Source organism: Neovison vison, chromosome X (genome assembly GCF_020171115.1).
Source record: "Neovison vison isolate M4711 chromosome X, ASM_NN_V1, whole genome shotgun sequence".
Taxonomy (NCBI): Eukaryota; Metazoa; Chordata; class Mammalia; order Carnivora; family Mustelidae; genus Neogale; species Neogale vison.
In genome coordinates, this window is record NC_058105.1 from 12,459,193 (window position 1) to 12,487,030 (window position 27,838).

The 27,838-nt window shown below is 40.9% G+C and overlaps 1 protein-coding gene and 1 long non-coding RNA gene across 3 annotated transcripts; one reads left to right on the forward strand and one right to left on the reverse strand.

Moving 5' to 3' along the window:
- Nucleotides 1–5,370: 5,370 nt before the first annotated feature.
- CXHXorf66 (chromosome X CXorf66 homolog) lies at nucleotides 5,371–8,387 on the forward strand. The gene is made up of 3 exons (XM_044234658.1): nucleotides 5,371–5,458; nucleotides 6,128–6,284; nucleotides 7,568–8,387. Exons 1-3 carry the CDS (start codon nucleotides 5,371–5,373, stop codon nucleotides 8,385–8,387), a joined length of 1,065 nt encoding a protein of 354 aa, XP_044090593.1.
- On the reverse strand, nucleotides 8,293–27,798 carry LOC122896455. 2 transcript variants are annotated; one of them, XR_006382415.1, is made up of 3 exons: nucleotides 27,564–27,798; nucleotides 23,857–24,011; nucleotides 8,293–8,377 (listed from the first exon to the last, which is right to left on the reverse strand). It is a non-coding gene; the product is annotated as an uncharacterized LOC122896455 (long non-coding RNA). The 2 variants fall into 2 exon arrangements; XR_006382414.1 differs by lacking the exon at nucleotides 8,293–8,377 and adding an exon at nucleotides 20,764–20,781.
- Between the last annotated feature and the right edge of the window lie 40 nt (nucleotides 27,799–27,838).

Sequence of the window (27,838 nt, forward strand, 5' to 3'; positions counted from 1 at the left end):
CTAGGCAGAGAGGCAGGCAGAGAGAGAGGAAGGGAAGCAGGTACCCCGCTGAGCAGAGAGCCTGATGTAGGGCTCGATCCCAGGAACCCGGGATCACCACCAGAGCCGAAGGCAGAGGCTTTAACCCACTGAGCCACCCAGGCGCCCCTGCATCACAATTTTTGTACTTGGTAAGTCTTTCAGTAAAATTCACTTCATTTATAATCCTGTGCATTTCATTGTGTGCATTTTAAAATATTCTGAGACAGGGTTCACAGGCTTCCCCAGACTGCCAATGGCATAAAAACTAAGAAGCCTGTTCCAGATGCTGATGACTCCCACCCTGAATCCATCTTCTGAATTTCAAGTCCATATATTTAACTGGCTTCTGGACATGTGTACTTGAATATCTCATAAAAACCTTAAGCTCAACATAACCCAAACTGAACTCATCAACCTCTACTACCCCCATTCTCCTCAAAGCTCCAAATGAGCCTGTGTGTTCTATCTCAATGAATAGGACCAAGAGTCACTCAGTTATTTGAGCCAGAATTCTGAGCTATCCTCAACTGTTCCCTTTCCTTCCCTTGAACAATCCCAAATCAAATCATGTCAATTCAATCACTTTAATATTTCTAAAAATTCATCCATTTACCTTTATCCTCAGTACCTCAAATAGAGTAACCATTCTCTCTTCCTTGTGGTCTCTCCAACAGACTGAGTTTCCTTCTAATCCATACTTTCCCATTATTGTTAGAATGATCATTCCCCAAGGACTGTGCTTAGTCTTAATATAGGCCACTTTGGGGCACCTGGGTGGCTCAGTGGGTTAAAGCCCCTGCCTTTGGCTCGGGTCATGGTCTCAGGGTCCTGGGATCTCAGGGTCCTGGGATCGAGTCCCAAATCAGGCTCTCTGCTCAGCAGGGAGACTGCTTCCTCCTCTCTCTCTGCCTGCTTCTCTGCCTACTTGTGATCTCTGTCTGTCAAATAAATAAATAAAATCTTAAAAACAAAATATAGCCCCCTTCACACTATCTTGTAATTACTTGTATTTTCTACTTGAATATAAGTTCCACCAGTACAGGAATTTTTATCTTGCCTGTTTTGGGGTCTGTAGCATTAAGGATGGTATCTGGCATTATAGGAACACTTCATAAATGTTTGCTGAATAAATGAATGACTGGACTGAGCTTTAGCCTGATGGTTAGCAGCAGCTCAATTAAAAGGTTAAGGGACTATTTAAACCTTAATATTTTTTTTCTGACAGATAAATAAGGTCACTTAAGTATGAGAGGTGGGAAAAGTTAATTTTAATTATTTTATTTGAAAACTTAAAATTTGGGAGCACCTGGTTAAGCATCTGCCTTTGGCTCAGCTCATGATCTTGGGGTCCTGGGATAGAGCCCTGCATTGGGCTCCCTGCTCAGTAGGGAGTCTGCTTCTCCCTCACCCTCTACCCTTTCCCCCTGCTTGTGCCTTCTCTCACTCTCTCACACTCACATTCTATCTCGAAGAAACAAAATCTTTTTAAAAAAAAGAAAGATGGGACACCTGGGTGGCTCAGTCGGTTAAACAACTTCCTTCAGCTTAGGTCATGATCCCAGGGTTATGGGATGGAGTCCTGCATAGGGCTCCTTGCTCAGCAGGGAGCCTGCTTCTCTCTCTCTGCTTGCCACTCTGCCTGCTTGCTCTCTCTCTCTCTCTCCCTCCCTCTCTGACAAGTAAATAAAATCTTAAAAAAAAAAAAAGAAAACTTAAATTTTGTGAGTGGATACTGTGGCTTAGGAAAATTGACAAGATCCAGTCCCTCAGTAATATTCATTTTTTTGCCAAAACATTAAATTGCCTTTCAAACAGTATATTTGGGGACTTGTACATTGGCAAATATAGATAGTCACCCTGGGGAGGGTTATGCTTTCCCCTAGATACTTGCACACAGTCAGGCTTAGTTCTGGAGACTTGTGGCAGCTTTAGCTGCTTTGCACAACAATCACACAGAACAAAGGCAGCTCTTTGATTTACCTGGTGTTTATTCTGTCAGTTGGTAGATTTAATACACAGAAAAGGGAACCAAGGTAAGGTGCACCATAACAACGTGTAAATAACACTTCAGAATTAACAATAGAGGGGTTCAACACAGACAGCTTCTAATCAGCATACAAAAATTGAACATTTTAAGGGAGCAATATACAGATATGCTCAGAGTGGCAGTCAAGTTTATCAAAAAGAATGAATTTCAGCTTTTCAACATTAATTCCAAAACATTAAGAACACTAAGGTTTAGGGGCGCCTGGCTGGCTTAGTGAGTAGAGCGTGCAACTCTTGATCTCGGGGTTCTAAGTTTGGGTCCCACTTTGGGTATAGAGATTACTTTAAAATAAAATCTCTTTTCAAAAAAGAACACTGATTTCTAATCTGCCTTATATTAACTACAGACATCATTATTTTCACTGGCGTTCACTAATCATTACAATTGGGGGGGTGAGAGGGAGAAGGAGAAAGAGAATCTTTTTTTTTTTAAAGATTTTATTTATTTGACAGAGAGATCACAAGTAGGCAGAGAGGCAGGCAGAGAGAGGGGGGAAAGCAGGCTCCACGTCAAGGAGAGAGCCCAATGTGGGGCTCGATCCCAGGACCCTGAGACCATGACCTGAGCCGAAGGCAGAGGCTTAACCCAGAGAAAGAGAATCTTAAGCAGACTCCAAACCCTGCACTGAGCCCCATGTGGGGCTGGACCCTGAAATCGTGAGACCGGAGCCAAAATCAAAGAGTTGGACACTTAACTGACTGAGCCACGCAGGTGCCTCATTACAATTTATTATTAAGTAAAAAAACAGTTACTGTATTATTAAAGAATAGTTTTGGGCACTCTGAAATTTAATAGTTCACAAGGAAAAGATGAGATCTTGAGGAAAAAGATGAGATTCTCTGTATCATACCAAACCTTGATATGAATTGTAACTTTTAATTTCCTTTCATCCTTTTTTATCATTTTATTATTTTTTTCCATCATGATAAGTGTACTGTTTAATCCCCATCCCCTATTTCACCCATCCCCCCATCTACTTCCCCTCTGGTAACCATCAGTTTGTCCTCTACAGTTAAGAGTCTGCACTAATGGGTATTTACCCCAAAGATACAGATGGAGTGAAAAGAAGGGCCATCTGTACCCCAATGTTTATAGCAGCAATGGCCACGGTCGCCAAACTGTGGAAAGAACCAAGATGCCCTTCAACGGACGAATGGATAAGGAAGATGTGGTCCATATACACTATGAAGTATTATGCCTCCATCAGAAAGGACGAATACCCAACTTTTGTAGCAACACGGACGGGACTGGAAGAGATTATGCTGAGTGAAATAAATCAAGCAGAGAGAGTCAATTATCATATGGTTTCACTTCTTTGTGGAGCATAACAAATAGCATGGAGGACAAGGGGAGCTGGAGAGGAGAAGGGAGTTGAGGGAAATTGGAAGGGGAGGTGAACCATGAGAGACTATGGACTCTGAAAAACAATCTGAGGGTTTTGAAGGGGCGGGGGGTGGGAGGTCAGGGGAACCAGGTGGTGGGTATTAGGGAGGGCACGGACTGCATGGAGCACTGGGTGTGGTGCAAAAATAATGAATACTGTTATGCTGAAAATAAATTTAAAAAATTAAAAAAAAATCTGTGGGACAGAGCAAAGGCAGTCCTGTTCTTTTTTTCTTTTCCCCCTTCCCATAGGTTCATCTGTTTTATTCTTAAGTTCCACATATGAGTGAGATCATATTATATTTGTCTTTTTCTGACTTATTTCACTTAGCATTATATTCTCTAGCTCCATCCATGTAGTTGCAAATGGTAAGATTTCATTCTTTTTTATAGTTGAATAATATCCCATTGTACTTATGTATGTATACAGACACACACACACGCACACACACACGCACACACACACACACACACACACACCCTACCTCTTCGTTATCCATTCATCTATCAATGGACACTTGGGCTGCTTCCATAGTTTGGCTATTGTAAATAATGCAGCAAGAAACATAGGAGTGCTTGTATCCCTTCGAATTAGTGTCTTTGTATTTGGGGGGAAATACCCAGTAGTGCAATGATTGGATTATAGGGTAGTTCTATTTCTAATTTTTGAGGCACCTCCATATTGTTTTCCACAGTGGCTGCAGCAGTTTGCATTCCCACCAACAGTGCAAGAGGAACAGTTCCTTTTTCTCTACAACCTTGCCAATACTTGTCGTTTCTTGTGTTTTTCATTTTCGACATTCTGAAAGCTATGAGATGATATTTCATTGTAGTTTTGATTTGCAGCTCCCTCTGATGAGTGATGTTGAACATTTTTTCATGTGTCTGTTGGCCATCTGGAGGTCTTCTTTGGAGAAATGTCTTTTCATGTCTTCTGTCCATATTTTAATTGGATTATTTGTTTTGTGGGTGTTGAGTTGTCTAAGTTCTTTATATATTTTGGATACTAACCTTTTACTGGATAAATCATTTGCAAATATCTTCTCCCATTCAGTAGGTTGACTTTTTAGGTTTTTTTTATTGTTTCCTTCACTGTGCAGAAGTTTTTATTTTGATGTAGTTCCAGTAGTTTATTTTTGCTTTTATTTCCTTTGCCTCAGGAGACATATCTAGAAAAGTGTTGCTGTAACCAGTTTCAGAGAGATTATGGCCTATGCTCTCCTCGAGGATTTTTATGGATTCAGGTCTCACATTTAGGTCTTTCATCCATTTTGAGTTTATTTTTGTGTGTGGTGAAAGAAAGTGGTCCAGTTTCATTCTTTTGCATGTGGCTATCCAGCTTTCCCATTGTATATTCATTCTTCCTTTATCAAAGATTAATTGACCATATAACTGTGGTTCTATTTCTGGGTTTTCTGTTCTACTCCATAGAATCTATGTGTCTATTTTTATGCCAGTACCATACTGTTTTAATTACTACTGCTTTATAATATCTTAATTTTGTTAAGAAAAAAAATCGTATAGACTTATACTACAGGATGATTTAACTCCTATAACACTTAAGAATTACTACAAAGCTGCAAATTGCCTCCTTATCATTTAATAAGGAGAAACAGTTCTTCAGTAGCTAAAGCAATCCCATTTTCCCTATCTTTTCTAAATATCTCCCTCTGTGCTTTTAATAATGCCCCAAACCTTCTTGATTTGAATTTGGTAGAATATTTGATGTGGAGAAATAAATTGTTAAAAATCATTTGGCAGTATTTATACACAGAAGCTCTGGCTTCTCCATGGTGAGATTATGTTGTCATAATATGACACAAAATGATAATGATGTCATAAACTTCTAGAACAGGCTGAATCATACCAAATTCAGTAGTTTCCTTGGTAGAAAAAAACATTTGAACAAATCCCTGGACATGAATCTTTTTGTTTATGTCCTACTTTTGTCCATTTGGATAAACAGTTGTTTAAATACAAACCAAAGTGATGGATCTTCTACTACAGGTATGTGCCTAACTCTTAAAACTTAGAAATTAGGATCTATTATATTATGCACTCGAGCCTTAATTAGACAAACTAGCTGTGTTTAAGAAATCTGCTGTTTCTTTGATGTTACCATTAGTAGGTCTTTAAGAATTTCTAGGAGAACATCTGAGAGTTTTACTTCTGTGTGGAAAATTCAAGAAATATAGCAGCATAGGGTATAGAGATACTGTCCCCCTTCACTCCCCTTCCCCACCCAAATCCACTAACCCCTGCCCTCAACTAATCTGGCATGGCACCTAACATATAGTAGGCTTCAAAAGGAGTTTTTTCTTGTCCTACCCTTTTTTTCCACCATACACATTCACACACAAACATTAACACTCAAGTGCATTCACATGTGCAAGACATACATACACTCAAAAACCTAGGCAATGGGGTGAGTAAGCCATGATGCAGGGGTAACCAAGGGAATTGTACTGATTGGCCAGTGATGATTCCCAGATTTGGCATCTAGACTGTGGCTGGAGGATGTGATAGAGGGAGGAAAATGACAATGGGAAACTTATCATGCTTTAAGAAATCACTGATGAAAAGACTTGATTTTGACCTTTTAGTAGCAAACCACTATCAAATGGAAGAAAACTGGGTTACCTAACACATTTTCTGGTGAAACCATCTCTTTGGCAGGGGCTAAGCACGTTCAACCAACGGAGATTAAAATGGACAACTTTAGGAAACGTCTACTCGTTATCATAATTGGTATTATGATCATAGCTTTTGTCTTCACCTGTTTTTGTTTTCTCCATTACAATTGTATGAGCGACGATGCACCCAAAGCAGGAACGTAAGTTTTACACCCTTAAATTAAGAATGCAAGTTGTGTGTCTACATATAGTGGAGATTTCATTGTTTTCGTGGTTACTTAACGTTAACCCCAGACTTCTAAAGAGCTCATCTTGTGGGTGGATACCTTTACTTCAATAATATTAGCTCTTAAATATCCTGAAGTACGTTATCAAGTTTAGTGTATTCTAAAGCTGTCTCCTACTGAGGGTTCAGCTGAGCCCCAGGCTATAAATTTCATTACAAATTGAGTCTAGGAAAAGAGGCTTGACTATCCAAATAAGACAGGGAGAATAAAGAACGGAAGAGACTAAAACTGATACTGCACTGTATGCTACCTAACTAGAATTTAAATACATAATTTGAAAAGAAAAAAAAAGAAGGGGAGAGGGAGTTGGGTCTCTGCATTCCAAAAACAACAAAGCATTTTGGATAATCTACCATTTGAAGACATAATAGCAAAAATTATTCACTGCTGTCCTCATCGTCTCACTTCCTGCCTTTCACATAGGAGGATCAGGTTGGCCCTGATATAGTGCTTCCCTAAAAATTTCCCAATATAAGGACCGATGACTAAAGTACAACAGTGCTGTATTCCTTTAGTTTTAGAGGAATATTGTGAATTTGAATATGCATGGATAGATAACTTGACAGTGTAAATATGATAGGAAACACTGAATCCGGTCTGAAGAGTTTATTTTTTCCTTATGACAAGTAGTGACAGTTGTGTATGAGTTGCATGTTAACCTGTCACTCTTTTAAAAAATATTTTATTTATTTGAGAGGAAAAGCATGAGGGGGTGGGGCAGGAGAGAGAGAAGCAGACTCCCCACTAAGCAGGGAGCCTGCAGCAGGGCTCCATCCCAGGACCCTGGGATCATGACCTGAGCCAAAGTCAGATGCTTCACTGACTGAGCCACCCAGGTGCCCCCAACCTGTGACTTTTTTAAAGTTTAATTTCTAGAATAAGTGAAGCTCTCTTTCTCCTTCTCAACAGTAGACTTGAAACAACTTTGTGTCATTCCATATGTAGGCTATATGGTTATCAATGCATCTGAAATAGTAAAAATACTCTCAAGAAAATAAGTATTCAGCATGAGTTCATATCTATAACCCAAGTCATAGCTTTTATCACACTCCAATTCTTACTGTGTTCATTTTTTCTACTAGAGCCAAAAAAAATGGACAAAACTCTAAACTGACATAGTAACCTGTGTTTTCTGGTGATAGCAACAGTACTCTTTTGTTTTAAGATGTCATACGCCGAATTTTCTATATTTTCAGGGTCAGGAAAGAAGATGTGACAACCAAGTCGTCCAGATCATCCAAAATATCATTCAGTGAATCCAAGATAGCCAGTCCATGCATTCTAGAAAAACAGTCCGTGCTATCTAGTATAGACAAGCTTTCTGTGCCCTCAAGTCCAGAAAAGTCATCCATACCATCCAGTGCAGAAAAGTTAATGAGGTCCTTGAGTCCAGGAAAGCAATGTATATCATCTAGTCCAGAAAAGGTAAAAAAGCCACCAAGGCCACAAAAAATATCCAGGTCATCCCACCCTGGAAAGTCAGATAGAACACACAATCTAAAAAAGCCCCATACGCAAGTTCATGCCCGTAAGCTAGGGAGTCAGTCCTGTTCATCCTACCCAAATAAGGCATTGAAGCTGCCTTGGCCAGCCCTTCTACAATATCCAGTCAGGACAGCCAAGCCCCCCAGTCCACAAAAGCAAATCTCGCCACCCAGGCGATCCAGTTTACAGAAACTAACCAGATCCTCCAGACATCGTAATCTAAAAAAGTCAGTTAGAACAGGTAAGGCACCCACGTCAACTAGGCCTCAGTTAATCAAGTCTTGTCAATACCATGAGGAAAAATGCCTTGTTTGCAGAAATTCTTCTGAGCCTTTGGTCAATAATATTTCTGAGGCAAAGAATAGTAATGTTCAAAACTCACCTGTTTCAAGCGAAGTGCAGTCTTTTTCCAAGTCCTGTCATAAGGGCGATTACAGAGACAATGTATTACTCTGTGGCAATGTGAGTAGCAGTGATATCACAATCAACAGCGATGACAGTGATAGGGAGATAACCATTATCTGCACATAAAATGAAGTAAAGTCATCCCTAAAAGCAGCCATCATAACTAAGAACTCAATAAAAATAAAAACCACATGTGAAAAAGCAAACTTACACCAACTATTTGATGCTCATTATCCTTTAAAAACCCTGATGGCGGGGCACCTGGGTGGCTCAGTGGGTTAAAGCCTCTGCCTTAGGCTCAGGTCATGATCTCAGGGTTCTGGGATTGAGCCCCGCATCGGGCTCTCTGCTCAGCGGGGAGCCTGCTTTCCCCTCTCTCTGCCTGACTCTCTGCTTACTTGTGAACTCTCTCTGTCAAATAAATAAAATCTTTAAAAAAAAAAAGAAATACTGAACTCAATAAAATTAATCAGGTCACGTTAACAAAAATAAAATAGATATAAATAAATAAAAAGCACTGTAGGTGCCATGGACTTGATTTCCTACTGGTATTGCCCTTTTTAAAACGACAAACTATAAAGGGTTAGAATTTTTCTGGGTTAGAAAACCCTGGTCTTTTTAAAATTCACGAATACAAGTCAAAGTTCTGATTAAAATTTTAAACTGTCTACTATTTTAAAAAGTTCAAACATAGGCAAGAGTAGATAGATAGAGTGAGCAGTATAATGAATGCCATGTAAGCACTGCTCAGATTCAAGTTATCATTATGCAGCCAATCTTATTTCATTTATACTCTTATCCATTCCCCTTCCCATTTATATCCCTAATGATAATGACTTTTCTAAAAATACACACACAAGTATATGTGTATATTCCAGGGCGCCTGGCTGGCTCTGTTAATGGAGCACATGACTCTTGATCTTGGGGTTTTGAGTTTGAGCTCCATGTTGGGTGTAGAGATTACTTTAAAAACAAGTACATGGGGCGCCTGGGTGGCTCAGTGGGTTAATCCTCTGCCTTTGGCTCGGGTCATGATCTCGGGGTTGTGGAATGGAGCCCCACATCGGGCTCTCTGCTGAGCAGGGAACCTGCTTCCTCCTCTCTCTCTCTCTGCCTGCCTCTCTGCCTACTTGTGATCTCTGTCTGTCAAATAAATAAATGAAATCTTTTAAAAAAATCTATTAAAAAAGTACATGCACACACTACCATTATTTCACCTAAAAATTAACAATAATTCCTTAATAACAATTATCTAGTCAGTATTCAAATTTCCCCATCCATCTCCTAATTTTTTTTAGTGGCTGCTCTGTTCAGATGATCTGATCATCATTTGACAATATCTGACGCTAAATTTCAAAATTACAATTTCACTGGCTAATCTCGCTTCATATTGTGCAAAGATTTTGGAGTTAATCTGAGTTGTTAGTAGCCTGGAAAATAGTAAAAGTTGAAATTGTATGGTTTCAGTTTAAATTGAACCAGCATCTTAGGAGGCAAAACCAAATAATCTAAGCTCTATTCCCTTTCCCATTTGGAAGCCTAGAGATTTGTAATACTTTAAAATCTGTGAATATTAATATCTAGTTAAAATGACTAACTACCAGTGACAACCAATGACAATGACATCTTAAGAACAAGTTATCTGCCTGGGTATCTATGTTCCCTTCTAAACCACATTTAATTATAGAGTAGGAGTCTACAGAATAGTTGAAGCTTATTCAATGTACAAAATTCTAATAAATTAATGGGGGCTGCATTTATAAAGCCAGTATAGAATAAGTAATAAAAATATGTACCATGAGTCACAGAAGAACTTTAGCCAAAAAAAAAAAAGTTTACCAGTGGAAACTTGCCCAAACTAATAATTAAAATAACTAAGTCCTATCACTGTAACAGATAGTCTTTAGTACTTCTTGGCAATGTCCTGATTTAAGTAAGAGGGTCCCAAACCTCCATTTCCTGGCTTTCTTGCAGCATTGTCTCATTTCTCGTGGTAACTTACTCCTTTCTTCTCTCTCGCTCTTTTTTCTTTTTTCTTTTCTTTTTTTAAAGATTTTATTTATTTATTTGACAGAGAGAGAGATCACAAGTAGGCAGAGAGGCAGGCAGGGGCAGGGGTGGGGTGGGGAGCAGACTCCCCACTGAGCAGAGAGCCAGATGCGGGGCTCTATCCCAGGACCCTGGGATCATGACCTGAGCTGAAGGCAGAGGTTTAACCCACTGAGCCACCCAGGTGCCCCTCGCTCTTCTTTCTTTTCTGCTGTTCAGCAAGTCACGATCATTTGCTCAGTGGGCCCATGGCTTCCTTACATTTCCATTCCCCCTCTGGAAGGCACAGTGAAGCTAGTTTCAAACATGGCACTTCCCTCTCAGACCATCCCCACTCTCTTCCTGTCCAATCCATTTTCCTTAACACTCATCTCCACAGTTCATACCTTGCTCCTGGCTATGGGACTGAAATGAATTATATTTTGCTCCTTTCATTTAGTACAGCTCTTTCTAAAACCCCATCACTTAAAAAAAAAAGGTGCTAAAAGGTTAGATTTCAAACATTTCTCACATATGTTTTCTACATGAAACTATATGATCATGGAACTGAAATGATGCTTTGAGATCCTCTCTTCTATCCTCCTGTGGGAAGGGGGAGCTTGAAGAGGTGAAGGGATGTTCATTCAGCAAGAAGACCGCCTTTTGCAAGGGGTGGAGAGGCCAGACAAGCATGGCATGGTGCCAGGGGTCACAGATCTGTAAGTGGCCAGAAAGAAGGTGGGATGTTTATGGTAGGATCAAGCAGGGACTTAGTAAAAGTCTTCAGCTTTTTCAGTTCCACAAATCCTACAGTCCCTATCACACTGCATGTAATCCCTAAAAATTAAAAACAGCAAAGATAGGAAAAGAGAAGTTAGAAAAAATTCTGTTGGAGCTTCAGCCAAGTATCTCCTTAATTGTAACTCAATATATAACCCTCAATTATTCCTGTGCTGCTGTGACCTTAGAAAACAAGGGTTAAGCATGATTAATTAGTTTTACAATTATTTATATAATGCATGGAAAGGGCCATTTTTGAAATAAGCAAGAGCTAATTATAGCTTACATCTAAGAACTTCCAGATAGCTCTGCTCATTTAGAATTATCCTTTTATGTGCCTGAATCAAAATAACACAATGAAAAGACTGTGGAAGGAGAAAAAATAAATTGTGATAAATGTCATACAGAAGTATTTTACTTTAAAAAGTAAAATAGAGAGACAATACAGCCATTTTTCTCTGAAGAGTAGAAATTTAATGTTTCTGTTATAGGATATGTTATATCCTATAACTGTTTCTATGTTATCTGATAATAAAAAATTCATATATATTCTCTATCATTAATCTCTTCCTTAGTCACCTATTTTCCTGGCAAAACAGACTAATTTTAAATAACGTATTGAAATAACCAAAGGGAGGTAACTGCAAAGAGTAAAAGAAGAAACAAAGGCCTATGATGTGTGGCTGGAATAATGAGTAATAATTAATAATGATTAGTAATTAATAATTAGTAATAATAATTAAGAGTGGACTGTATCTCTCTGCCGTTTTGCAAAATAAGAAAATCAAGGCCCCCGTGGCTGGCTCGGTCAGTAGAGCACGTGACTCTCGATCTCACGGTTATGAGTTCAAGCCCCACACTGGGTGTGGAGATAACTTAAAAATGAAGAAAATCTTTAAAAATTTAAAAATAAATAAAATAAAATCAATGTTATATTGCTTGGCTACAAACTGGAACACAAGAATGTAACTGAGCTTCTCACCTTTAATTTCCACACGGTCCTCTAAATAAACATAAAGGCATTCACAGCAAAGTTAAAATTCTAATGTACTACACAACTGATGGTAGATATTAGAGATTATGAACAATAAAGGCAGTCACCTTCTGAAGGTGCTAGCTGTTGGCAAAAGGAATATATCTCTGCTGTGTAAACAAGTCTATTTTATAAGCCTTAGCTTGGTTGAAAGAACAACAATGACAAAGAGTGGAATTGTTGAAAATGAAGCTTTCTGTGCTGACCTCTTGAGGTTATTACAAGTAAGAAGATCAGGGGCGCCTGCTTGGCTCAGCCGGCTGAGAGTCCGCCTTCGGCTTGGGTCAGGATCCTGCCCCATGTTTGGCTCCCTGCTCAGCAGGGAGTTTGCTTCTCCCTCTCTCTCTCCCTCTGCCCCTTCCCCGGCCCATGTTCTCTGTCTCTCAGATGCATACATTTAAAAAAATCTTTAAAGAAAAAAGAAATAATAAGAGCATATTATATACCCATTTAAAAAATCGAAGTGATGGGGGTAAGTTATTTTAGCATCCGTATGACAAGTGCTAGGCTAGCAGACTGTCAGCAAACCAGTCTGAACTAATAAACTTTGATTCAAGCCACTCGTTTCATTTACTGTTCCCACACACCAAACAATACATGTATAAAATAGAGATTCATGGTGCTCTAGAGCTTTAAACCACTTTTATGTTGTACCCAGTCTCGCAAAGAACACCTCCCCTGTTCATTAAGAAGGTACTCGATGCTGGACGGGAGGGAAAAAATATTTTTGTGTGACTGTGACATCCCATGGGTCCTGTATATATGTCAGATTTTGTTAGTTCCTTTTTCTAAAGCTTACATTTTGCTGTATACCTCTGTTGGACCAAGGTAATACGGATCAAGTTTTATTCAAACATAAGGCCTAAGAAGGTCTGACACACAAACCTCCCCACTGAAACACTTTGTAGGAAGGACTCAAATAAGAGAAAGAAATCCAGGAGGTGCTGCAAGAGATACATGGTCTTATAGGCTGAATTATGCCTCTCCACCAGATTCATACGTCGTAGTCCTCACCCCCAGTATCTCAGAACGTAGCTTTGTTTGGAAATAAGGTCATTGCATACATAAGTAGTTAAGATGAGGTGAGCAGAGTGGGTCCCTAATCCAATATTGCGGGTGCTATTAGGAAAGGGGGAAACTTGGGACCCAGACAAGGGTGAATGCCACATGAAGTTTAGAGTTATGCTGCTACAAGCCAAGAACCTAAGAGAAGCTGGGAGAGAGACCCGGAAAAGATCCTTCCCTAAGTGCCTTAAGGGGGAGGTATGACCCTACTGACACCTTGATCTCAGACTTCTAGCTTCTAGAACTGTGAGATGACAAATCTCTGATGTTTCAGCCATCCAGTTTGTGGTACTTTGCTATGGCAGTCCTAGGAAACTAATATACTTGGTGAAGACTGCTATTGCCTAGAGGCGCCTGGGTGGCTCAATCCATTAAGCATCTGCTTTCGGCTTAGGTCATGATCTCAGCGCCCTGGGATTGAGCCCCACTCAGGCGGCAGTCTGCTTCTTTCCTCTCCCTCTGCCCCTCCCTGACCCCTGATCACGTGCTTTCTCTTACAAATAAATACATAAAATCTTTTTTAAAAAGGCTGCTATTGCCCCCCAAAATAGTTAAAATCAAATAATAGAGAAATATGAGAGGAGTACTTAGGAGGAATGCTTCCTTTACACTCATCAATTGCACTGTCCCCTCCCTCTAGGAAAAGGAGGGATTAATTCCATTGCTCAGAGGTTAGCGTGCAATAGGTCACGAGCTGATAAGAACAGTGCCTTGCAGGGTGATTCATGTTTGCTACACTCTTTGCGCAACTTCTGACTGGGTTGGTAAGAGAGCTCTGGGGTTCTCATCTACTGTGCTGGTTGGGCAAGTAGACATTCTCTCCATACATGAATATACAGGTTGGCCCCAAGATTCCAGTTCCAGTAGCAAGTTGGAGGCCCCCTTCCTAAGTGGAAAGTGTAAGTGGCATGTATGATCAACCTCATAGTGGCAGGCTGTGTTGGGTTCCTGGGTCTTAGCCAGCTACTAAGGACTAAATCAGTCCTCTGTAATCAGGACATTGTTTCTGATTTGGTTATCGAAGAGGAACCAGTAGTCCTGAAAACCTGAAACAAATCCTACCCAAGTGCCACAAGCCCTGGTCAATGCCACTTTAACTTCTTTTAAGAAACTCATCCAGGAAAGTTATTTTTTGAAATTGTGACCTTTGTTATATATTCATGATGCTCCAAACCCTACTGAGTGATATACATTGAAATAACATTAGTCAGACTCAGCCCCCAAACGGCTTCTATTCTTTTTTTTAATGAACGATCTTATTTATTTATTTATTTGAGGTGGGGGAGCGGCAGAGGGAGAGAGAAACTCAAGCAGACTCCTCGCTGAGTGCAGAGCACTGAGCCCAAGGACAGGCTGGATACCCCCAACCCGGAGACCATGACCCGTACCAAAGCCAGGAGTTAGATGCTTAATCAACTAAGCCACCCAGGTGCTCCCCACTTCTATTCTGTGGAAGATATAGTCCACTCCCCTCCACAAAAAACAAAAAACAAAAACAAACAAACAAAAAACAACTCTACTAAAATCAACATGAAAGAAAATTGCAAGTCTTCAAATATAGAGCCAATAATGGTAAAACATGCAGTATTCTAAACTTGCACTATTGCTGGGGCTACAGTGAATCTCCAATAGAGGTATTTTAGTTTTGGATTTTTACCCACACTCTCCGGGTAACACCTACTGACTTACTGAAAAAATGTCACTGTACCAGCTCAAGGAGTGAGTCCAAAGGAGGAAGATTATGGGATAGGATTGACAGACACAGCAAATAAAAATACAGCATGCCGGGGCACCTGGGTGGCTCAGTTGGTTAAGCAGCTGACTCTGAATTTCAGGTTGGCTCATGATCTCAGGGTTGTGGGATGAAGGACTGCACGGAGTTCCCCATCAAGCCCCGTAGCAGGCTCCGTGCTCAGCAGGGAGTCTGCTTCTCTCTCTCTCGCTCTCTCTCTCTCTCCCGCTGGTCCTCTGCACCTCCTCCCACTCATGCTCTTTCTCTGCCTAAAATAAATAAATAGATCTTTTCTTTTAAAAAAGTCAGATTCCAGGGTGCCTGGGTGGCTCAGGTCATGATCCCAGGGTCCTGGGATCCAGCCCCGCATCAGGCTCTCTGCTCGGCGGGGAGCCTGCTTCCTCCTCTCTCTCTCTCTCTCTCTCTCCTCTCTCTGCCTGCCTCTCTGCCTACTTGTGATCTGTCTGTCAAAAAATTAAAAAATAAAATTAAAATCTTTTAAAAAATTTAAAAATCAGATTCCCAGTTAAGTGTGAATTTCATAAAAGCAATGAATAATTTTTTGGTATGTGTATGTCAAAGAATATTCATAATTAACTTGAAATTCAAATTTAATTGGGTATCGTGTATTTTATCTGGCAACTCTACTCAGGGAGGACAATTAGGAGAATATATGTAAGCAGCTTAGACAGTCAATTTGTCAACTTCTTCAGGTTCAACCTGGAGAAACTTACAGCTTCTGAGAGGGACAGCCTTTCCTACAATGTGATTCCACTCCCCTAACCTCCACTCCCCCAACCCTGAAGAACCAAAGGCAGAAAACTGGCTACTTCCTAGAAGCCCAGAACTTAGTTGGTGATCAGATATGGTTTCTGGAGGACTTTCAGTAAGAGACACAGAGACTGTAGAGAGAGAACTATGCGGATGCTTGAATTAAATAACCTGGAGAGTGGGGCTAGGAAGGCATGTTAGGTAGAAAGAAGATGATAGTCAAAAGAAAGAGGAGACAGAGAAGCGTAGAAGAGAGACACATGGTCACTGAGAGAAAGAGCAAGCAAGCTGTTTCTGCTCGCCAGTTCTAGTTTCCATCACTCCACGGCCTGGCTATTCTTCACAGTCCAGACATTTGTAATAATATCTGTTGTATTCGTACAATAAATGTCCCTTTCTTAAACTGGTTTGAATGAGTTTGTACTCCTTGTCACCACTGATCCTCAACCAAGACACGGTGTGAACTCTTAAGTTAGAACTAGAATGACAAAAGGCTTCCATCTCAGGTGATCTCATAGCTGTGTAGAGGGCTGGATTGCAAAAGATCGTGGGATTACTTCCAAGTTCAGTGACAAGGAGTACCAAGATTGACTAGCATTATCTGCTCTGAATTTGGGAATGGGCAGTGACAACATATGTGCCACATATTTGCCATCCCTGCAATTGAGGAAGAAATTGAAATAAGCATGTATCTTCCTCTAAAATATGCCAAAGGTCATTGTGTGACTACATGAGGAAAATATAAGGTACACAGGAAAACCCCAAATACATGTAATTTCATCACCTATAATCACAGTAGTTTATTGAACTTTTGTCTGTTTCTATCTATTCTTTATAGTTATGCAATCCTTAATTTCTTTCTATGGAAGGTCACCCACAGAAATGAATATAAATCATTTATTTTCCTGGCAGGCTTCATTTGGACTATGTTGATATTTAAACAGTTCATGGAAAAGTATGTCAAGGCTATAAATAAATTCTCTGTACATTCGAGATCATGAATATTGTTTATGATCTGGGCCAGGAACAAAAGCTGATTAGGGAAATTACCATATATTCCTGAGACAACTTTGGTTTAAACCAAAGAAGATATTGACTTTTCCCACTAAATAATAATAATTAATGACAACAACTAATATTAACATGATAGAGTGGGCAGTTAGTTAGATATGAGCGGGAACAAATCCATTCCAACTGATTAAAAGAGAAGAAACCAAGTTCCAAACCACAGGGAAAGACTGGGGGGTGGGGAATATGCATGCATTGTTCCCCATCACCACTGCCCTACAGCAACCTATAGCTTCATTAAAATACATTACAGTTTTGACCTTCCCAGCCCCCCAACCTCAAGGGGGACGCCTGCCATGACGTCACCACAAGGACCTTATAGGGCCAAAAACTCCCCCTCCAGACCAGCAGGAGGAGTCCCTTAGATGACCGGAAGCAACCTCAGTCAGAGACCACCCAACTTAGGACCCATAGCCTATGCAAATATAAAAAGACAAGACATCACTGACTACCCCCCGCCCCCGTGCAATTCCAGCCCCTACGCCTGCCCACTCTCCCATCTTGAGAGTGTACTTTCTTGTTAACTGCTATTAAACTCTTGTTTACTTGAGAGTTTGGCTCTGAATTCTCTCTTGGCTGAACTCGAGAACCAAGGTCAGCGTGGAGGCAGAAAAGGGACTCACTGCTGACAAATACGGCACTTCATAGACTGCCAAAAAGTGAAATGGTCTCATGTCTCTCTATTAAATACAAAATTGCTGATGTCAGGGACTGTGTACCTATTACAAATACACCATCCAGGAAGCACTATCCCTAAATTGGAGTGAATCAGGGCAATTATCAAGAGTCCTGCACTTTAGGCAACATCAAACTTGTGGTAGACTGAGAAATAATTAATGGAGGCAGCCCAAAGGAGATAATGATCTACTGAACACTTAAAAAGAAAAACTATTGCCTGACAAATATACACATATTTGGTTTGTTGGTCAATCAACCCTTTTGCAATTTCTCTATTCCTTTCACTGTATTTCATTTGGATAACCATGTTGGGTTGGGGAGGGGAAGGTGTGTGATGGCACCTCACAGTGTTTGGACCTGACTAAAACGTCCTAGGGAAGCCTGAGGGTCAGTAAAAGTATGCCTGCCCCATGGTAATGTGAAACAGTCATTAATGATAGGAGATTGCCCAGTAGTCACGAAATGACAGTTACCAAAGAAAGAAGCTAATTATTGTGACTTTATAGCTGAGCAGGAGTTGAGACATTACCAATCACAGTCTTAGAAGTGATCTGTAGGAGAGGAGCTAATTAACTTCTTGTGAAGAATGACAAGACCATTGTTCCTTTGAAGTCCATATTCTATCTGGTTGCCTGGGTGATTCTGTCCAATCTATATATATGTACACACATAGAAAAAGAAGCAGTATGACTTTGAATATTAATGAAATGTACAGTGTAAGTACTTAATTTATTTGGTGGATTTAGTCTTTTTTTTGAAACTGGTAGGTGTTCTCCTACTCAGAATTGGCTAGGAAGATTCTCAGAAACCACAGACATGGTAGTGTGGCATAAGGAGGGTAGCGTAAGAAGGAGGAACTAAATATCAAAAAGTAGGCTGAGTGGGGCAGAAAGGACACGTGGCCCACAGCTATAAAGAAGGTATTGGGCAGGGGCACCTGGGTGGCTCAGTGGGTTAAAGCCTCTGCCTTCAGCTCAGGTCATGGTCCCAGGGTCTTAGGATCGAGCCCCGCATCAGGTTCTCTGCTCACTGGGGAGCCTGCTTACCTTTCTCTCTTTCTCTGCCTGCCTCTCTGCCTACTTGTGATCTCTGTCAAATAAATAAATAAAATCTTTTAAAAAAGAAGGTATTGGGCAGAGCAGCTGGCAGTCACAAGGTATGACCTCAAAAACAGGGAGTGAGTGAAACCTCACTACACACCCAAATAGTTTACCTATCAATACTTGAATCCCAATCACCATAGACTCATTACTTTGGTTCAGCATTGCTCATTCCCTGTGGTTCTTTATAAACATCTAAACACAATTCAAAGACTCCAAATTCTGAGACGGAAGAGGTTTATCAGATCTCATTCTTCTATTCAAAAGGGAGGATTGCAGAAGAGCCCTGGGTTCTTCAGGTAGGGGCTAGGAAAAGGCAGTTTGAAAATGAAGGGCTTGGGAGTTTGAGAAAGCCTAGCAGACACCTGTTGGGATGTCTGTCCTGCTCACCTCAACTGATTTCCTCTTTTGCTGGGACCTCTCCTTTTGAGAAGAATCTCCTGGCTTACTGATGGTTTTCTGGGGGAGACCGAATCCCTGGTTAGGTGAGGATAAAGGCACAGGCTGCCCATTGCAAACAGTGTCATCTAATCTGTCTGCCCAAATCTGTGCTGAGAACTACTCCATCATCCTGTGGAAGGTGTATATGTGGGATAGAGCAGTAATGAACTAATATGAGTTTGCTCCTTGGTGAGTCAGAAACTACATGGGGTAGAGTGTAGAGTGGTCACACAAGGGATACTTGATTGGCAGCAAATAAGGAGATCACAGGGGGTAACTTCCGTAGCCATGACTCCCTGAACAAGGGTGAATGGGTTCCTTTGATTTAGGCTTAGGATGAATACTGAGATAGGGGAGCCTTGTCACCGTATGCAGAGGTGGGCATAAGGTGGCACAGGAACCTTAAGGAAATGTGCCCAGACATACATTGTATGTTATGTAAATGAAGCTGTGATCGTCCCTGGGCTGAGATCTTAGTATTATAATGAGTTGAAGGTAACTGTCGGTCACTCCATGGTCCATCTGTGCAGGCACGAGTTGGGGGTTGAGTTCAAGCTGCTCTGGGTGGTCTGGGCTGTCCGGTAACCTTTTGTCCCGGCAGTTGCTTTTGCTTGAGGGATATTTTTGGTTTCCACCACAGGATGATATGCCCTTTGGGTCTCTTGTTAAAAGATAAACTGGAGGGGCGCCTGGGTGGCTCAGTGGGTTAAGCCGCTGCCTTCGGCTCAGGTCATGATCTCAGGGTCCTGGGATCGAGTCCCGCATCGGGCTCTCTGCTCAGCAGGGAGTCTGCTTCCTCCTCTCTCTCTGCCTGCCTCTCTGCCTACTTGTGATCTCTCTCTGTCAAATAAATAAATAAAATCTTAAAAAAAAAAAGATAAACTGGAAAGAAGAGCTTAAGGAAAAATATGGGACAAAGTTTGGTGGGTTTTGACACAGGTGAGCAGTAGAGATCAGGTCTAGGGGTCAGCCAGTGACAGAGCCTGAGCAGCCCTGAAGGCATGTTAGTTTCACACACAGTGGCCCAGACTCCCATGGAACCTCCTCCTGCCACACGGCTGCCCCTTCCTCAGTCCATACCTGTGGCTTCCTGGTAAGTGATCTATGACCAAATGACTTAAGATCAAAAAGAAATACATCAGCCTGGTTTACACATAATTTTGCATAGTTAGCCTGGCACCATCTGAAAGTAAAAGCAGATGACTGCAGCGCTACAACCCCACCTTGGGGTACCCCCCAAAGGATACCAGGGTAGGGAAATCTTCCCAGTGGACAGAGCTTTGAGTAGCACATCTGGCTGTCTATTATGTCTGAGAGAGATGACCTGAGGTGCAGATCTGCTTTGACTCACAGGCAGTGACCAATGGGTTAGCCAGACTTAGAAGAAATTTCAAATAACAATCCAGTGTCCCTTAGAAACCTGAAATTTTGGGGCGCCTGGGTGGCTCAGTGAGTTAAAGCCTCTGCCTTTGGCTCAGGTCATGATCCCAGGGTTCTGGGATAGAGCCCCGCATCGGGCTCTCTGCTCAGCAGGGAGCCTGCTTTCTCCTCCCTCTCTCTCTGCCTGCCTCTCTGCCTACTCTCTCTGTCAAAATAAAATCTTAAAAAAAATTAAAAAAAAAGAAACCTGAAATTTTATCAGCTTGAAAATGGTAGGTAAAATTCTTAAGTCAGGGCGCCTGGGTGGCTCAGTGGGTTAAGCCGCTGCCTTCGGCTCAGGTCATGATCTCAGGGTCCTGGGATCGAGTCCCGCATCGGGCTCTTTCTGCTCCGCAGGGAGCCTGCTTCCTCCTCTCTCTCTCTTTGCCTGCTTGTGATCTCTCTCTGTCAAATAAAAAAAAAAATTCTTAAGTCAGAAGTAATTTAATAAATCATCCAATCCCCTCATCTTCCCACGGAGAAAATAAGGTCCAGAGAACGTATGTGATTGGTCCAAGGGAAGCTCTAGATAACAACCAGAATTGACATCTTCTGGATCTCAGCTCAGGGCTCTCCCTGGAACAGCACACAGATTATCATTCACTCCTTGGCCAGCATTTCTTGAGCTTCAACAACACGTCATGCTCTTCTCTGGACATAGGGATACAGATAAATAAGGCATGGCCCTGCCCTCTTGTGTTTGTTATGTGTTTTGTGTATGTTGGTGTATGATAGTCATATCCTGTGGCAAGAAATAAGTGAAACCAAAATGGCAAATCCTTTTTCAAGTAGGACAGGCTAAATACTGGCTGAAGAGTGCCACATGAAATTAAAAATGCTAGAAAGTGAGCCAGCAAGAACTATATGACTTAAAACAGACACCAACAGAGATATTAATTAATCCAAGGTTGGATTTGATTGTTAAGGGGAGTTTGCCTCACTATCCCTGCTGGGAAGAGAGCCATTTTTAATGGATTTTGATGGCATCCTGCCTGAGTCTTAGTACCTAAATGTTAGCCTGGGTGAGATAAAATTTGAATTAAGTGATCAGGAAGACTGATGGATGGTACAATCTGCAATTATTTCAAACAGTAGAAAGTGGGGAAATAGACCTGTTGAGTACCCAAAAGACTTGTTAATTTCCTCCAGAAGAGGTCTCTTCTCTGGCTTCTTTACTGTCTTAGATGAAAAAGGGTCCCTCCTCACCCCTCAGACCTGAGCCTCATGCCCTTGCCTCATTCATACACCCTGCTTCCTCAATTATCTTCTCTTTCTGAAATCTTTGGCTTCTTCCTACAGAATGCTTTCTTCTCTGCTTTTACACATATATAGGTCTTCTTTCATTTGGAAAAAAAAAGTTGCTTATCCTCATGGCCCTCCTACTTATTGTACAATTGTCTTTCCTTCTTAAACCATCAAGCTTTGAGAAGGAATGGTTTACACCTATAAGCTACAATCTGGCTTCTGGCCCAACTACTATAGAAAGTGCACTCCTAAAGCTCATGCATGGTTTCTGAAGCATTAAATGAAATAGCTTGTCTTGGTCCTGATTTCCCTTGACCACGGTTAGATTTCCGAGGTGTAGAGCACCTTATACCAAGCTCTAATACCACATTTTCCATGCATGCTGGACATTTTCGAGCATTCTATTGCTACTTCAACGTAGTTAAAATGGAACTAAAAATTTTCTCCACTGATATTCCCACAAATGATTCTGCTATGTATGACTGATGGCAAGTTCTATAACACAGGGATCACATCGCTCAAATTTATTGCTATGGTTTCCTCCCGCTGCTTGATGTAGTCAGTTGTTAAAATGAATAAACATCATTCTCCCACTCACAGAGCCTTAATTCCTCAGAGTCATTTTGAATTCACCTCTTTCCTTTGTCCCATAAATTATTTTTTTGTCTTTTTTTGTCACATAAATTAAATCAGTGATCAAATGTCGTCAATTATACCTTCAAAATATGGTGGTTAAGAGTACAGATTTGTTGAGGCACCTGGGTAGCTCAGTGGGTTAAAGCCTCTGCCTTCAGCTCAGGTCATGATCCCAGGGTCCTGGGATCGAGCCCGGCATCGCATCGGGCTCTCTGCTCAGCAGGGAGCCTGCTTCCCTTCCTCTCTCTTTGCCTGCCTCTCTGCCTACTTGTGATCTCTGTCTGTCACATTAAATAAATAAATAAATAGATAAATAAATGAATAAATAAAATAGTGGAACTATATGGGGTTAGTGAGAATAAATGAGATAATGTGAATAAAGTGCTTAGCACAGTACCTGACACATAGCAAGTACTCAATAAATGATAGCTATTAAAATTCTCTTTCACTACTCCCCATTGTGAACCCACACTATGCTAGGGATGTCTACTTACTACTTCCTATCTTTGCTGTTTCTCTTAGCTAGAATGCTCTCTTTCCTTTCTACCCATTCAAAATTCTATTTATTCTTTTTATTAATTTCTATTTTTTTGAAAGTGATGCACATTCATAAAGTTAGACTAATTAGACTTATAAAGTAAAAAGCAAACTCCTATTCCTTCTCTCCCCACTTCTGATCTATACTACTAAAGCAGCTACTTTGAATAATTTTAGCTATTTTTTCTAGCATTTACTTCCGTATTTCTATATAATGTATTTATGCTGTTTCTTGATCTTTCCATTTTTAGATAGTACTTATTTTCTTCTTATTATGGAAGATGCAGATTTAGACCTGTTACAACATCACCTTTTCTAACTTGTGTTCCCTTCATCCTACAAAAGATTTGGTAAATCAATAAGACGTTTTCATTGTTATGGCTATGTGAATGTCTTTCACTCTGGGGCCAAGTAGCATTTTATCATGACTCATTTACTTTTTTGTGCAACTTTCAGCTTTCTCTGGAGTTATAAACTGCCTTGGTTTTTCCCAGTTGGCTTTATTTTCTAGGCATCAATCACAATTCTTCACTAATTTCCCGTACAACTGTAAAACCTTTCTGAATACTATTCTGCACATGGTCAAACACATCAAGTAATCTATCAGTTAATTTTCAAAAATTTTTTCTCTAGAGACAACCCTCCTGTATCCCTCTATCTTCCCACTCGCCACTAGCCTCGTTGCTCCCTGGGTACACCACACAGCTGTCTACCCCAAACTTTCTTCCTTTTTCTTTTTTTTTTTTTTTTAAGATTTTATTTATTTATTTGACAGAGAGCACAAGTAGGCAGAGCAGCAGGCAGGGAGAAACAGGCTCTCCGCTCAGCAGGGAGCCTGATGTGGGGCTAGATCCCAGAATCCTGGGATTATGACTTGAGCAGAAGGCAGCCACCTACCCAACTGAGTCACCCAGGCGCCCCTCAAACTTCCTTTCATTATCATATTGGGAATTCCCTTCACCTCTCTGTTATGTTTATCCCATTTTCTGGATCTCATGAATTCCTCTTTCTTGGTCTACTCCCTCAGAGGATGGAATGTACATTCTAGTCAGGTCTACTTACCATTTACTGGAAGATTTTCACCTCCACATTTCTGCCATTTATCTTAGAATAGTCTTCTACTTCCTGTCTGCACGTCCAAATGTTATTTGCATTTTCAAACTTTTCATTTTTATGAAAATAATGTATGCTCACAGTTTAAAAGTTAGTTATAGAACCTACAAAGAGAAAACACAGAGGTCTTTTTCATTCTCAATCTATGCATCTAGAGGCAAGTACTTTAACTGTTTCTTCTGGTGTTTACCTCCTTATTTCTAAATAATTTAACGATACTGATAAATTTTTTTAAAGATTTTATTTATTTATTTGACAGATAGAGGTCATAAGTAGGCTGAGAGGCAGGCAGAGAGAGAGAGAGGGGGAAGTGAGCTCCCTGCTGAGCAGAGAGCCTCCCATGACCCTGGGATCATGACCTAAGCGGAAGTCAAAGGCTTTAACCCACTGGGCCACCCAGGCACCCCTATACTGATATATTTTGACTTAGTAACTTATTATGGAAGATGGATTTACTCTTCCTTTTTTTTCTTTTTCTATTTTGAACATCTTTTTAAAATTAACATATAATGTATTATTTGCCCCAGGGGTACAATCTGTGACTCATCAGGCTTACACATTTCATAGCACTCAGATTTACTCTTCTTATGCCATATTATCTTCTGTCTCTAGTCTCTATCTTCCCAATATAGTTTGGGAGGATGTAGAATTCTGAATTAGAAATCATTTTCTCAGAATTTTAAAGGCCAAACTGTATCTCAGTGAATTCATTGTGATTCCTAGAGATTGCCTCTTCTCTTCCATTGTACTAAAATACCCCATCCTTTTAATAGAGTTCTAGCTTGCATGCCTTTGGTATCTTTTTTTAATACATTTTTTATAAACATATAATGTATTATTAGCCCCAGGGGTACAGGTCTGTGAATTGCCAGCCTTTGGTATCTTTTTTTTTTAAATATTTTATTTATTTATTTGACAGGCAGAGATCACAAGTAGGCAGAGAGGTAGGCGGTGGGGGGGGGGGGAAGCAGGCTCCCTGCTGAGCAGAGAGCCTGATGCGGGGCTCGATCCCAGGACCCTGAGATCATGACCTGAGCCGAAGGCAGAGGCTTTAACCTACTGAGCCACCCAGGCACCCCCTTTGGTATCTTTTTAATAGAGTTCTGACTTGCATGCTTTTGGTATTATGATTATTAGAATACACCTACTTCCCCATTTTGAAAAGCAAAACATTAGATCATCTACAGTCCCTTTGGACTTCTGCTGTTCTCCGTGATTACTAACATCATTCGTCAGTGGCCTCAATGTAATTAATATGGGCTATTTGGAGCACGACAACAGGGAGCCCTGATCTTATCTGACAAAGTGACATTTAAGCTGAGATCTGAAGGATGAATAGCAAAGTCCATGAAAGCATTCCAGTGGAGATGGCTGCATGTGCAGAAGCTGTCAGGGGAAAGAAGCTTTGGGAACTCAAGGGAGGAAAGGAGGCCGGTGGGGTGGAGCTTGGTGACTGAGAGCGAGAGTAGGCCCACCTTTATGCTAGAGACAAGGCAGGGGTCAGGGTACTCAGGGCCTTGTAGGTGATGCTAAGACAAGATCTGGGACTTATCCTAAGAGCAACGAGAAGCTACTGAGAAGTCATTAAGCGGGGGAGTGATTTGATCTGTCTTCCAAAGATCTCTGGGGTTGCAGTGTGCAGAATGGATTGGAGGGAGCCAATAATTAGGAAGATATGGATAAGATCAGTTTTAAGTAAGTGTTAGAGCCAGACTTGGAGGACAGAAAGAAATTTCCAGTGGGCAAAAGGTAGTCTTATGAAGTAAGTTTGAAAGCTCAGCAGACAGTTAATTTCTTCAACTTGCTGACGGCAGTGATTTAGATGCTGATATAACAGCTTCACTTTTTTTTCTTTTTTTTTCATTTTTTAGTATTAGATGTAAAAAGTGTTCTGCTTTTTGTTATTCCCCTTCCTGATGGGTCTTTGAATTGCTGATCAACTGACTTGATCCCAGAAGCTGTTTGCTCCCCTCCTTCCCAAGTGCAGACAGCATCCTGTGGCCTCGTGTTTGTTCTGTCCATTTGCCATGGTGAGATTTCTGAGGGGTTGAGGTAGAAGGTTGGAAAGAGTAAGGGAAGCAATAGAGAAGGGCTTCTGCGGGGCTTGCACAGAAATGGGCCAGCAGAATTGAAATGGTGGAGGAAGAACAATTTCCCTTTTTCTGACAGTAAGCAGTATATGTAGTCAAGACATAATAAGGACGCAAGACTGCTTCCTCAGAATTCCTGCCGGCAGGAGACTGGGGCTTCTGCTGCAGTCAGCTGATACACCACAAGAGTTGGTGTTATATACCACGGCTTCTGACAGTTTAGGCAAGAGGAAGTTAGTTTTTGCAGTTCTGTTTATGCAGTTGGCCAAATGAAAAATGCTGGCTGATGGGTTTGCTTTTCATAGTCATTGACAACAGCTTTCTACAACACCTAGGTTTTCTTTGGAAACTGTGAAGAGGTACTGAAAAGAAGAAAAATAATTTCTTCGTGTCTTAAAGAAGCTCACAAAGGAAAGGAAAGTAATTCTAAAGGGTGCTTATGGAGTAGTAACTTTAATTGCACATTGGGTTTGGATATGGGAAAAAGTTACCTTGTATCAATTTCGTGTTTTGCTGAGTACATTTTGATTTGTGTATTGCATTTTTATAGTCAAGCAAATCAGTCTGGACCCACGAGTATAGGTGTTGTGAGGAAATCATTAGGACATTATCAGAATTGTATCAGAATTATAATAACAAATGAAAATCTGTTATATTGCTGAATCTTGGGGGATCCTAAATACCTTGCTTTTAAGCTGGACAACACCTGGCTGGCTCAGCCAGTAGAGCATGGGACTCTTGATCTCTGGAGCGTGAATCTGAACCCTCCCGCCACAACACTGGGTAGAGAGATTTCTTAAAAAAAGGAAAAAAAATTAAAGTTGATCTGTTTGAATCTGCAAGTACATTTTTTCCTTTTTTAAAATGGAAAGATATTACTTATTACTTACTAGTAAGTACTTGCATCTCCAACGTCTAAATTCATTTTCTATCACCTATTTTATTGATAAGTGTGTATTTTATTGATAAGAATTCTAGACTTATTCCTAGAACAAATGATAATCACTGCTTCCACCTCCAAATTCCAGTATCTAGAACAGTGCCTGCCACATAGTAGGTGTTCAACAAATAATTAGTGAATTAAATATTAGTTGCTGTGTTCAATAAAGTAAAGCCAGAAAATAAACTCTTCAAAAATAAATCTTTGAGGGGCGCCTGGGTGGCTCAGTGGGTTAAGCCGCTGCCTTCGGCTCAGGTCATGATCTCAGGGTCCTGGGATCGAGTCCCGCATCGGGCTCTCTGCTCAGCGGGGAGCCTGCTTCTCTCTCTCTCTCTCTGCCTGCCTCTCCATCTACTTGTGATTTCTCTCTGTCAAATAAATAAATAAAATCTTTAAAAAAAAAGAAAATAAATCTTTGAAATAGTAGAGAACAAAACCTTAGATCCATTTTGCCAATAAAATAAAACATCCCACTATCTGGTTAGTATATATCTAACCTAAAATCTTAAAAATCATGAGATATAGCCTCAAGTGTGGACACACAGAAGGAACCATAATCGGGAAAGAATTGGGAAATGTTTCCAATCGTACTGCTCCTTGGCAATTAAGACTATTTGGTAACATACCTTAAGACTCCTGCCTTGGCACTTGGTTGGGGATGGGCTACTCATTGCTCACAGAATCAAGTTCGAACTTCATAGGGTGTTTCCGAAGATCCTTTTGGGTTTTAATATTCTTTGGGGCCGCTCCACACACACACCCCGGGCGTCCGCCAAGACCGTGTGTTCTTTTTCCTAACTTGCACTGCGCCTTCTCACCGACCGCTCCCTCGGCCTGGACTTTGGCCCCTGGGCTCCTTGGGTCCCACACCCTCTACAACCTTCCCACGTTGCAAGGTCGA